The sequence below is a fragment of the Paramormyrops kingsleyae genome, chromosome 10 (assembly GCF_048594095.1).
Source record: "Paramormyrops kingsleyae isolate MSU_618 chromosome 10, PKINGS_0.4, whole genome shotgun sequence".
NCBI classification, from domain to species: Eukaryota; Metazoa; Chordata; class Actinopteri; order Osteoglossiformes; family Mormyridae; genus Paramormyrops; species Paramormyrops kingsleyae.
In genome coordinates, this window is record NC_132806.1 from 16,681,846 (window position 1) to 16,696,147 (window position 14,302).

At 41.9% G+C, this 14,302-nt stretch overlaps 1 protein-coding gene across 1 annotated transcript in view; it reads right to left on the reverse strand.

Annotated features, from left to right (window-relative positions):
* The window catches only part of plcb3 (phospholipase C, beta 3 (phosphatidylinositol-specific)), a 38,961-nt gene extending 37,510 nt beyond the window's left edge, over positions 1-1,451 (reverse strand). Inside the window, exon 1 of the mRNA XM_072717425.1 lies at positions 873-1,451. Coding sequence (XP_072573526.1) covers positions 873-971 — 99 coding nt within the window. The 5' untranslated portion in view covers positions 972-1,451. The remainder of the gene's footprint in view (positions 1-872) is intronic.
* Positions 1,452-14,302: the final 12,851 nt, after the last annotated feature.

Genomic DNA, 14,302 nt, shown 5'->3' on the forward strand with positions numbered 1-14,302 from the left:
AGTTAATTATTAATGAAATGTCTTTCTCTAGAGGCACTGCCACACACAGTTAGACGCTAATGGGTCGAGCGATAGCGTTGCTATAATTCGGTTTGGGGCATGCAGGTTATGTTTTAGGATATGGTTTGAAATTGTGTTTTTGCTCACCCATGAAAATAACATGAAATTTGTGCAATGATAATAAAAACAGAGAGAAAGCCATGTCATGAAAATTATATTAAGTGTTTGACCATGCTCGACCTGACATTAACATGCATTAAATATTAATTCGACGCACGTGTTTTCGGGACGCACTGCAGTTTACTCGACAGATAGGATCGGCAAACACTAACGTTAGTACGCGGAAGCGATCAAGAGTTGATCCATTTGTTATAGAAACACATTTGTTTGCCTTCAGCAGCGGTGCACACTGCAAATAAAATCACGACTGCAGCAAACCGGACCGAAAGATCGGCTTGGAAAACTATTTCTAGATACGGCCAGACACCCATTGAAAACAGGAGCTTCCAGATAGTAAACATGATGCCACAAATCGCACCCTCCCACCAGCAGCAAAGCACCATCAAGAAAAGAAATGTAAGGACGATATGGAAAAGTTGCGCCGACTTAAGGATTCTTAAAATCATTTCGTGCGGGAAAACTGGCTTGACAGGACTAGCAACTAAACAAAGGGCGGTAGCTACTCTTTACCAATTTAGGCCCACGGCTGGCACTGGCACAGAAATCTTAAACGAGTTTATTCTCCCATAACACGCGTTACGCTGTTATGTGTTACGGCTTAACTCGTGTTAACTCCCCCCACCGCCCCCCGCCCCAGATACACCCTCATCCAGACCCCACGAAAGCCCGATTGATCCGATTTCGTTACCCACCTCGTCCCATTTGATGAATTTGCTCCCCTTCTTCAGAGTTTCCTGAACGGACACCGGTTTAAGTTGTAAAGCGTGGACTCCCGGCTTTGCCCCTGCCATTTCTCAGATAACAGTGGATGGCAACGCCTCTCCTCCGGCCCCAGCCACCGGCCCGACTCGGCTTGCGGGTCCTCGAGCTCCGGCTCTTTCCGGGGAGTCAGTCACTTTCCGCGACTATTCCTATAATAAACTGAGGCAACGCGCGAAGCAGAAAGTAAACAAGTGATTAACTCTTTAAAAGTAACGCGTCGCTTGGTTTATAACCGGCTGTATGCTCATGGCGCCGTATGATTGACTTCTCCGTGTAATAAACCGCTAATATAGTTATCCTTTCATCGCGTTGCAAGTCTTAATTTTTCCTTCCTTCCTTCCTCGCGTCCGTCCACCTTCCTCCCCCTTCTGTTACTTTTTCCCCTCGCCTCTCTCCCTCGGAAGCCTCTTTCAAACTTTCATTTGACATTCGTCCTCCGAGCAAACTTGACTTCTTTCCTTCATGTTTTCTAGAAAAGAATGAGCGAGCTAAGACAAGACAGGGGAGGGAATCGAGGAAGCCAAGGGGGAGGGAAAAACGAGCAGACGGGGGGAGTGCTTTTTTTTCTTTTCTCAGTCTTTTCCGACAGGCGTTTTGCGCTGTCATTCCCTTTCTTTAAGAGGCGTGTTCCTCATGCATGTGTATATTTCGGGACATAATAGTAAAGAATACGGAGAGACAAACCAGGGGCAATGCGTGAAGGTGCGGTGCAGTGACACGGGGTAACTGACAAAGACCCCAGTTACAAATTGATTTCTTTAAATCTCTTAAAGGCGCAGTTAATGCTCATCAATTAGGAAGCTGATACTGTACAGTACAGAGCACGCAAGTCTATTTTACAGTTCAAACAACAGGCTGCCATTTGCAGATGTTTAGGAATTTCTAAGTAAGCAACTTTTTTGTACCATTTTAACAGTTGGTTAGTCTCATAGTGACATTTTCAAAGATGTATAATTTAAATAAAATTATAAACAAATAATGCATTTCTTGGGTATCGTTACAATCAAAGTAATGGAGGGAAAGTATACAAAATTACCTACCACAGGCTTTTGATTTTTTTTAAGTTTCAAGTTTTATTGTAACATATTCGGGGAACACAGTGAAATTTATTTGCCACAGTTGCAGTGAAGGGTATGAGCGCGGACACGATACGCCGGTTGTAAATTCGTTTACAGATCCGTTCATTTTGTATCGTTCAAGAGCAAGATGTTGGGGGCTGTTGCTACCATTGATGTTTTTTTATATGTCAGTCAGTTATTATGAATTTTGCTTCTTTAAAAAAACATCAGATGTAGCATTTATTTAAATAAAAACACGGATATGATTCTGGCTCTTGTTAACTTATCCGTGATTGTTCATTACTGCGTTCTTATCGATGTCCCCAAACGGGCCCAGGCTGACGTTTGGTTCTAAGTGACCCGCCCAAGCAGGTGTCACACGGGGTGCCGCTGTTTTCGCTTCTCGCTCCCAGCGAGAGGTGCTCAGTCGTCGGATGAAATCTGTATGAATTCAGAAGGTGTATGGCGTGCTTGCGCCTGATGGAACCGAAATGTTCCTCCGCTATGTAGGTCGTAATTAAATCAAACCCGAAAGTCGGGGTCCGCTGGCGGACGAGCCTGTTAGGTGGATTGACAAAGGCAGCTGCAGCACGCATGTTTGTTCACACTGTTTTACAGTTCTGACAGGGTGAAGGTCAGCGATATATAGCGATATACAGTATAGCTAGGTAAGGCGAGGTAAGTTTGATAATGCAGGCACAAAAAAGGGGTGGGGAGTGCTTAAATGCATCATATGGGGTATATTGATGGGACATTTTAGCAGCAAGTAAGGAGGCATTCGTGATCAACAACTAAAGTCATATGGATAAAGAGTCGTTTCTCCCTCCCGATATGGCCATGTGCAAGAAAACCCAGAAGAAACACGCCACCAAAGTACAGAGGGACATTGAAAGATTTCTGTCCGGACGCCAAGGCCTCACAAAGACACATTGTATCGCGGAACACAGCCGTCGTTACATCCAAACATATCACTCAATATATCCCTGACCGGTTACTTGCACCTGCTGCTGAACAACGCCAAAGACCTGGACGTTTATGAAGTAAAATGTCCTTTGATGAGCTGTTTTATGCGTGACACAAATAGCAGCACAAACTATAATAAAACGGTTAATGGAGCATCCACATATACGACTAAATATGTCACTTTATTGCGCGAACCTGCGAAGTTAGACACCGAAAACCACAAATGCCGGGAAAGCCATGACCCGTGCAATCGGATTTAGCTATGACTTGATCAAATTACAGTGTATAATAACTAGTACGACTGGTAGCTATTCTATTGAAAAAGGGTTAGTATGACTGTGAAGAAACAAAGTATCAGACTGCCACCTAGTGGCACTGCAGCCACGTCAGCACTCGGCCAACTGCATCACCTGGGAATCTGACATTGTTTGCCTTGGTTGGTACGTGCATAACAGAAACGCCCTGGACTCGACAGCAAGTCTTTATTATACATACAAGAGACTTTTTATATTGGATCTGAGCTCTCTGGCTAGTATCAAGCAATTCTGACCTAAAACCAGTATTGTTCGGCCAAGTGAAATTTCCTCGTGCACTCTTTGTGGAACAGCAATCGAGAATTATTGTGAAGTGCTATAATTAAACTGATGAATATAAATGTAAAGTTTTTTACCATTAAAATGACGTCCATTGAGTTTGAAGTCACGCAAAACTTATATTCCATAATATCAGGAAAAAAAACTTGTTGACCCATTTAAGATGTAACTTTCATTGTCTTTCAGTTCAGATGTGATTCATAGATTTAATCAGGGTACTATGCAGTTATTTTGAATGACCCCCTAAAGATGAAAAAGTTCTTTTTATACTTTATGAGAGAGGAAGCAGAGATGTTCCATGTCAGTGCTTATCTAGACATCGAGACATAGATATAGATAGAAAGGGTAAAGTTTAGTGTTATAAAGACAACAATTCTTGGCCATTATAGCCCTGCTGCAGATTGTGACACTGCTCTTGGCACTGGTACTGAATGCTTCTAGGTGAAAACTAATAGAAGAGACTGATAAATACCATGACACAAGCACACCAACAGTATTGCAGTATATCATCCTAAGTGTGATATTAATACATTTTTTTCCTGTCATTTCGAGATCCACTTTTCAGTCTCTGCAACATTGGCATAGGTGTTGATCCTAGACCATTTCAACTGAGGGGGCCCGACTGGGGACAGTTGTTCTGTTAGGGGGGGCAGATGCATTTGACCTTAATGTTCTCCAAGTATTACTTAGACTAGATTGCCAGCATTAAGAAGCAAAAGACAATAAAAAAAAACTGTTATTTATGCAATGCTTTCCACATTTCACAGTTTTTACAAATATGTAACTCACTCTGACTTCTTGTTTAGACTGTCTTCATTCCACAAACTTGATTATTTTTTTTCTGTCATTAACTTTGCTTTTTACCAGCTGAAGCGACTGCACCACCTGGCGCCCCGACATTAAGAGTCCATCAAGAAAATGTTCTCACGTTGGTGTTTCGCCTGTTCCCAGCTGACAAAATTTTAGCCCACCTATATAAATGTAAATAATAATAATAACAACACATTTATTTCAGACCCGAGTACTATACATGTTTAGGGGGTCGCAGTGGGGACCATGCTTGTTGTCTCGGGGGCATTTGTCCCCCCCTTGGCCCCCCTAGAATGGCCCCTGGGCTTTTACTAGGTCTGTGGGCAAGTGAACATTCTTTAATTTTTCTCCCAGATTAATTACACTGGCCAGGAGTCGAGGGACCTGGGACATGGTGTTTGCAGCAGAATTTCATTCTGAGCAGTAGGCTGCAGGGCTCTCCTTCAGGCTGCTATGGTAGCCCACGGCCGCCGGGACTCGTTGGCCTTGCTTGATAGCCCGTGGGCTCCCAGGACTCCCTGCCAACATTCCACTATAACCTGGTGAGGGGCAGAGTCAATGAGCGCTCCAATGAAACAATGGGGGCCTTTGTTTTCTCTGAGGGTGGTTAGAGGGCCTGAACTGGGAAATGGGGAGCAGGGGGGTTTAATGTAGCGGGGATGTCAAAGCTTCAAACCGGCCAGAATCTGGCCTGAGGCCTGGCACACCCAGAGCGGGCAGAAACATCTTAACAAACTGCTATTAAAATAACAAAGACGTTTTGACCGAAAAGCACAATGTGATATGATCATGTGTGGTTTGGTTTCAGGTGACACATAACTTATTGTGTGAAAAGGAAAACAGGGTTTTTCTTGACTGCTGTGGAATATAGAATTAAGAATTGGTTTTAGATTTAATGGTTAGATGGCTTGTTGTGACAATGTAATTTTTAATCAGTGTGACAAATGACTTGTCCTGGTTGATCACGATAGAATGAACGTGAAATGATTTTATCGTTATATATGTGAAAGCAAAGATAACTTTAAAATTAGAATCAAAAACAGTGTTGCACATTGGGTAAAAATGAGTATATCGATTTCAATGTGAGTTGGTGCAGTGGTGGTGGTGTGTGGAGTTTGCATGTTCTTCCCCTGTTGTCGTGCGGTTTACTCTAGTTTCCCCCCACAGTCCAAAAACATGCTGAGGTAAATTGTTTTTACCAAACTGGCAGTAGGTAAGTGTGTGAGTGAGCCCTGCAGTGGGTAAGTGTGTGAGTGAGCCCTGCAGTGGGTTGGAGCCCCATCCTGCGCTCATAGGCTCCAGACCCCCTGCAACCCGAGGACAAGTGCTTACAGAAAATGGATGGATGGAACTTCACTGTGTTTATTTTTTATATTTATATATCGTATATGTATATTTATGTATGTTTGTTTATAGTGTTCCATGCATTAGGGATGATAGTTATATGCAGTGCAGGACTTACGCAAAGGCTGTAGCATAGGGTCCTGAATTGTAGCCCCCCCCCAAATATGTTTTTCTTGTTGTTACAGGAGCATTTTATGTTATACAGTAGGTAGGGCCCCAACCCCTCTAAATTCAGCCCTTGGTTTTACATACATAAACATTAATAAATGTTTCTTGCCGCGCTTGTTTGACTATGAAATTGTTGTAAACTTTTTTCGAGGCATTTCTAGGGATTCTGGGGCCCCTCCAAGTCACCTTCTCCAACATAATCAAATTTATTACCATTATTTTAGCGTGAAGTCTAAATTAATTATATCAGTAAAGGCAATTTAATAAATTCAAGTCCTTTATTTTTATTTTGTAAAAACAAAAAACGAAGCATATTTGTTGTTGCGATGTATTGCGTCAGTGTTTCCCAGTCGGGTCCTTGGGGACCCACAGTCTGTCCACGTTTTTGCTCCCTCTGAGTTCCCTGCCAGCCAGGCAGCAAAAACGTGGACTGTCTGTGGGTCCCCAAGGACCCGACTGGGAAACGCTGTACCACATAATGAGCTGCCCTCAGGGGCCCCCTCCCAACTCGGGGCCCCAGGCAATTGCATGTCTTGTCTACATAGAGAAAACGAAGGGGGCAAACACTTCCCATGCATTTGAATTTCACACACAAATGATCCCCTTTCTCCTCAACTTGGTAGAAACCTGGTCTAGCTAAAGGCAGCAACCTTATAGATGTCCTTATTTATTTGCTTCAAAGCCTTTCTTACCAAGATAACCCATAATAACCACATTTTTTGGGCCATTATAGGACACACATTTATTATGTTATCCGGTGCTTCAAAACAAGCTTATGGATTATTCCTGCCTTTAATTGTACTTTAAAATTTTAAAACTTAGCTTTAAATATTATGAAAAAAGTCATGTAAACCCTATAACTGTGTGGTGGTGCAGTGGTTATCACTGTTCCTCCTGCCTCTGGGACAAGGGTTCAAGTTTCTGCCTTGGCCCCATCTGTGTGGAGTTTCTGTGTTCTCCCTGTGTCATCATAGGATTTCCTCCAGTCCCAACCCCCCCCCCCCCCCCCCAGTCCAGAAACGTTATTGAGAATGTTGAGGTTAATTGGAGTTGCCAAATCCCCTATTGGTGAGAATGGTGTGTGAATGAGCCCTGTGATGGGTTGGTGCCCTGTGATGGGTTGGTGCCCCATGCTGGGTTGTTCCCTGCCTTGTGCCCAAAGGCTCCAGACCCCCTACAACCCTGAATAGGATAAGTGGTTTCAGAAAATGGACGGAATATAACAGATTCTGCCCATTTTCTAAAAAAATAAATGGTTGGAAGTAGGTTTGACAACCTTGATGTTATATTGAATTCAAGAGGTCCTCTTTCAAAATACGCTATGAAATGTAAACTCCTATTTAAGTAGTAAAAGCGGGGCATTGTGGTTTGGTCACAAAGAAGAATCCTGTCTGAGGTGTAATCTGTCAAATGCTGGCTTTCCCTAAATTGTATTTTTGAAAATGCACCATTGCCTTTTTTTGGAATTTAAATGTCTACACACTGTATTTAAGTCCAGCTTGCTGACCCCAGCACCCAGTTCATAAACTTAGCAGAATATTCACAGATCCGTTGGGCCCCTGAACAGGGACTATGGCCGTTCAATATTCTCCAGGGGCCCTAGATAAATGACTGACCCTGTGCTCTGACCCCAAACTCAACGCCATATACAGTACCAGTGGAATTCTACAGAGGAGGATTATAGAGTGTCACATCACATGGCCTGACCACCTGGCATAGACACAGCAGAGATGGTTTTGGAGGAGTTTGACCAGAGAGTGAAGGAAGAGTGGCCAATGAGAGCTCAATATATATGGGACCTCCTTCAGGACAGCTGGAAAAGCATCCCAGGAGGCCACCTCATGAAACTGGTGTAGAAGACAAAGTAGGGTCAGCCAGTCCCTGGAGCAGTTGGGGTTAAGGGCCTTGCTCAAGGGCCCAATGGTGGGATCTCTCTGCTGACTCAGGGATTTAAACCAGCAACCTTCTGAGTCCCAACCCACAGAGCTGCCACCCAGCAAATAAATTTTTTAATATGTTTTTGGTCTGTGCATAATTGCAAATATGTATTTTTTGGGGTTTTGATGTCCATAATTATTCTAAAATGCAGAGAATAGTACAAACCTTTTTATGGGTGGGTATGTCCAAACTTTTGACTGGTACCATGTACTGTATGTGTGTGTCTCTCAAAGGAGAGCAAGATGGGATTTGTGAAAAGAAGCATTCCAATGTACCTGTACTTGTGCAAATGGTGAGTAGCACATTAAGGCTGAGTTGTGCACAAAGGTTGTGGGTTCAAATTTCCGGGAATGCGCAAATTGTAACCCTTTCCTGTACTGTAAGTTGCTCTGGATAAATGCGTCAGATGAATTTGTTGATACAATTTTATCTCAAATTCCTCAGCTATGACCCTACGCACTTTCCAGATGTTTGATTCATGTGTATTAGGTAAATTATAAGAGCACTGTCTGACTTTGTTTACCAAGGTTAAGGAAATCTTTTTTCCATTTTTATTCTTTATGAGCAACCAACAACAACCTGCCTGTGTCAAATAACACTGTAATGGACTGAGTTGCACTAGTAGTTCATATAATGTGGTGCAGAGACACAAGCATTTGAGATGAAGCATTCTGAACTTTGCTTAAAAGTTTGGAATTTTCAGTATGAGCGATCAGTCCAGTGTAGCTAAAGATGCTATCCTGGTTTTTTTATCATATGCTTCTTGACTTCTTTGCTGGACATCTCTCCTTGGTAGTGATGAGCCTTTTCCTGCCGTCAAGCGGGTCCACAGGGCCATGGGAGATACTCTGAGGAAGGGATTAGACTGAGTGAGCCTGAGCTGCAGTGCTGTGATGTGTGTGTGTGTCTCTCTCTCTCTCTCTCTCTCTGTGTGTGTTTTGCCACACAGCTTGCGTTCCTCTGCACTCAGACACGCTCTGTGTTCTGTGCTGACGGAACCACTTTCACATAAGTAAACTAACACTCACAGGAAACATATATTATACACACTTTTAGCATTTAGGTGGCTGAAAGACACACCCACATCTCACAGTTATTGTGTAGCACGTATTTAACGTGCTAACTCATGCTTCACTGTTACGCACTGTATTTCATCATCTATGCAGTCACCAGATGAACTTCTCCAGCATGTCCCGGTTTCCTGGGGGTTTGAGGGTTAGGGTTAGGTTAGATTTCCCTTGTGCCCTTCCTAGAAGTGTTCAGCCAATCACAAAAAAATATATGTTTTTTCCTTTCATTTCTGTTTGTCCAGTTTGCTCATATAAGACTCTTTACTATAACCATACTATAAAATGTAAGAGTATAAAAAAATATTTCTCCCCAGCCATATCAGGCCTGATCTACATGGTAACAGGGTGAACTCTTTTATACTGAATTCACAATTACAATAACTCGTGAAAAAATTTAAGAGCTGTCTTGCAGCACCGTCTTGTGAGCTAATCAGTGTGCAACTTTGTAATTAGTTCCTAAACCAATGCATCACTAAACAGAGCTAAAGCATTCAAATCCACACAGATACAGTATGTTGTCGGATATTCTTGTATTACGTTTTGAAGCCCAGAAACCTGAAGCACAGTGGCATAGTGGGGCAGTGGTTAGCGCTGTTACCTTGCACCTCTAGGTTCGAGTCTCCACTATGGCTCTATGTGTGTGGAGTTTGCATGTTCTCCCCGTGTCATTGTGGGCTTTCCTCTGGGTACTCAGGTTTCCCCCCACAGTCCAAAGACATGCGGAAGGTAATTGGAGTTGCCACATTGTTTGTAAGTGTGAATGGTGTGTGTGCCTTGTCACGGGCTGGTGCCCCATCCTGGGTTATTATCGCCCTTCACCCACAGCTTTTTGGAAAGGTTCCAGACTCCCACGACCCTGCATAGGACAAGCGTCCATGGAAAAGTCACGTTTCTGCCATATACATGTAATGAGAATGAATAGGAAATTATATGAAAGATTCTTTTCAAGCAATACTTTTATAGAAATATCTCTTTAGTATAGCTAACCATCCAAGATATACAGCTAACTGTGCTAACAGTTAGCTGTGATTTAGCAGAACGCTTCATGATTTTAGCATGAAATCATATATTTCTGCGAGATTCTTCAGCTTTGTACTGAATTTCAATCACAAATTAAGCTACCGAAAAGAACAGATCAGGAGGGGATTAAAGGCTTATAAGGACTTGCCTAGAAACAGCTGAGATCAAGCTGATCTGAGTAGCTGATCAAAGGGTAAAACAGTGATGGATGAGCCTGCTGACATCTCATTAAAAAGTAATCATATGTTCAGTGCGAGAAGCATCCAATGGGAGCTCATTTTCAAAGTGAGAGATGGGGGAGAATTCCACCAAATAGCATTTATGATAGTATGACCACGAGGAAGATGTCACTATGGGATTAGATAATAACCGACATACTAAATTCAGTGCATCAGTGTGGCAGAAGCAAACAGGCATGTTTTACCAAAAGCAATGATAAGTATTACAACTAGTTCACACGACAGAGTTCAAGACATAAATAACACATTACTACATAATTAACTAAGTAGAGTATATTTCTGTCAAACAGCAATCATTAACAAAAACACATTGATAAGTGGGAAAAACAATAATGCCCCTCAATGAAAAAATTTATACTCAATGAACTTATTAAAATGATCATACAGGAATCAAGATCTTCATTCTGTACATTTAAATTTGTAAATTTGTCTGGCAATATCTTCTCATTATCTACTAATGGCCTCTTGTTAAATCCCTTTACATCACAAATTATTGCTCAATCTAAAGTCTTCAGGTTAAATGTTTGAAAATCGTTGTCCATAGGGAGAGACATTGGATAAATCTGGGCCAAACAGGGACTGATAAAGCTGGTAAAGAATTGACCCTAAGTACTAGTAACTGCTACCAAAGACATTTACACTATGAAGGATTGGGATTTCAATACTTCAATGAAAATATTTGTTTTTCTCTCTAGTTTTTGCTGACTATTAAAGGGAAGCATTTTACCCCCGAAAAAGTCAGATTCATTATGGGAAAAACAAAATCTTAATATATGTACGGTGTTTTTGCCATTCTGAAAACTGGAACATCACAATTTTTTGCCAGAGCATAAGTTCCAAACATTCAATTATAAATAATTCACACCCGAATGGTGCTGGATCACTCTACTTCCTCTCTGAGAGGGAAGCGACAGGGTCAAGAAGCACCAAATTGTTGGAAGCAGACACATCTGTCCATGATTCTGTGGTACGGTTCTTCTTGCTGCCTTTATGGCTGCAGTTTGGAGAGTACTAAGAGTAATCCATCATCTTCCAGTGATTATCTGATTGTATGAGGGGGCTTCAAAAAGTTCCAATGGCATTAAAAAAGAACAGTAAAAGACATAAACTTTATTTTTCAGCATGAGATCCATCAAGGTCAAGACATTTTGTCAGTGATGATACCAGCGATTTAGTCCATCCTTAAAGAGATGAGGGTCCTGGGACTTTAACCATATCCATGTATCTTTCTTACATCGTCAACTGAAGAAAAATGGGTGACCTTTAAAGATTTTTTAAGATCAGTAAACAAAAAGAAGTCTGAAGGAGCAATATCGGGATTGTAAGGTAGATTATTAACGATTTCCTATTGAAACTCTTGCAACACTGCCCTTGTTTGAAGAGAGGCATGAGCAGCGGCATTGTCGTGGTGGAGATGGACTCTGTGGTGAAGCTTTCCCGCATGTTTTTCTGCTAATGCTTTGGCTAACTTTCCCAAAACCTCCATAATAAGCAGATGCTATAGTTCTTTGGCCCTGCAGAAAGTCAACAAGCAAAATGTCTTGATCAGCCCAAAAAACTGTTGCCATGACCTTTGCTCTTGACCCTTTTGCTTTGATTGGACCACATTCACCTCTTGGTAGTCATTATTTTAATGGTGCTTTGTCTTTGGGATCATACTGGTAAAGCCATGTCTCTTTCCCTGTGACAAGGAATGCTTCAGAATCTTGATCCTGCTATGTTCTGTCCATCATATCCGGCTGATCCCCCTGTCTCCTCCCTAACGAGGCCTTGATGAGTCACACCTGTTGCTTGTTGCTCCTTGTTAATGTTTGTATTTAAGTACCTGTTTGTCTCCATCAGCTCAGTCCACTCCTCCTGTCTGCCCGTGTCTTTCCTCGTACTCGCCTTCTTGTTTTGATCCCTGTCAGTCTCGTTTGTTTCCCTGCTCCCGTTCAATTAATAGACCACTTTTTGCCTAACGCCTTCAGCCTGCATGCTATGACAGATCCCACTTGTTTAAAATTTCAGTTGAAAGATCTGCTCTTATCTATAGCTGATCTGGGAGCAACAGTTTTAGGACCCATTGAGCAAGAAGTTTACTCAACTGCAATTTTTCAGTTAGAATTGTGCAAGCTCAATCAACTGAGATGTTTAGGGTGTTGGCTGTTGTTTCTGGTATTGATCATCGGTCCTCCGGGACAAGAACAGTCTGCCACTGTGAGCGTCATCTTCAACATTATTGCATTCGTTCTTAAAACGAGTTATCAATTTGTAAACTGCCAATTTCCTTGGGGCGTGGTCCCCATACATTTTTCCTAGAGCATCTATAATCTCACCATTCTTCCAGCTCCCATTTAGACACATTGTTTTGGTGTGAAGAAAATAAAATTCATGCATGCTTTTTTCATAACATGCATTTTCCACAAGCTTTTTGAAGACCCCTTGTATATGTTTTTTTTTGGGGGGGGGGGTCTATCCCATTCAGCAAGGAGTGCACAGAACACTCATGTTCAAAGAAAATGACGTTTGAGCAGAGCAGATCCCAGGCTTTCTTTTAGGTTTGTGAAACCACAGCATCCACAGACGAGAGGCACAAGCTCACCGGCTTGTTCTCACTGATGCCAAGAATGGAAACTCAATAGACCTACCCAGCAGCTTGTGAATCAAGTTGTGTTTCACCACCTAGAAACATCTCCTTCTGCTCATGGTGATTTTTTCCTATCTGAGCCAGTATCTGTCACCCAGAAAATCCTGTTTTGGCTAAAAATCCTAAATGTTTTCACACCTAGAAGATATATATACACTACCAGTCAAAAGTTTAGGCATGCCAAGCCGCTTAGAAAGGAGAGTGAGAGTGTCACTTCACATGACCTGGGCACGTGACCTAAACAGAAGAAATGGTTTTGAAGAAGCGGAGAATGAAGGAAAAGGAGTCAATATGTGCTCAGCATGTATGTAGGACCTCCTTTAGGACAGCTGGAAAAGCATCCCAGGAGGCGACTTCATGACACTACCATGGAGGAGATTGTAGGGTCTTGCTCAAGGGCCAAATGGGGGGATTACTCTGCAGAACTGGCAACCCTCTGAGTCCCAACTCACAAAGTTGCCCCCACCCCAAAACAAGTTTGATTTTTTTGTTTAATACTTTTGACTGAAATTGTATATGCATTGATACATATATATCCCAAGTAACATATCAGCTTCACACCTGGTTACTGAACTGTGGATCATAAGGCATGACTGCAAAAGCCAAAATACTAGGCATGACTAGATGCCAAAATGCAATTCTCTAAATTGACTTAATCTCTGACAGATATCCCTGAGACTTAATAATTTCTACAGCCATAATACACCAAATATTTAAATATACAGCCTCTGAAAAAAATCACAGCACAATTTTTTGTTTCAGTCATTTCTGAATTTATGGGTGTATCTCTGTGAATTATATATACACACACAGACACAGGCACACACACACACACACACACACACACATATATATATATATATATATATATATACACACACACACACACACAAACACTTTTTTCCCTCATTAATAAAGGACTTCAGTTCTAGTTCTGCTTCTACGAGCCTGAGATACAAATTGTCCTAGCAGTGCACGTCACAGCTGAACTTAATGTTTCCTGTTCCTTTTGAAGGTCACTTGATGTCATCCTACGATTCTATCAGGTAAGTTGACGGTCATCTCTGGCATTAGAAAATAGCTTCCATCCTCTCACTGGCTTGATTCTGATCATTCCCAGTGTCTCCTGCTTCACCTTATTCTTGTACCGCAATCTTAGAAATTTGAGCCAGGAAGCAGCCTGCATTTCACTGTAGCCTTCTGCCAGTAGTGCCACGATTAAACCAGGATTTAAAAATGCAGATTTGTTTAAAAGTATGGAGTGGTCTCTTAATTTTTTCAGCTGCTGTTTGTATATCTTTGACATCTTTGGCAGTTTGGGACTGCATTTTTAAGAGTCATCCTGTGTACCTCATTCTACCTACATCGGTCATGTCATTGTTATATACTGTATACCTATAAATGTCAGCTTCAAGGAAATCACAGCACTGTTAAGCAAAAAAGCTGGAATTAGATACCATACCTATCGCTTTAAGAGGTGCTCGTCGGTACTGTATGTGCGAGAGAGGGAGGAAAATTTAGTGCGTAT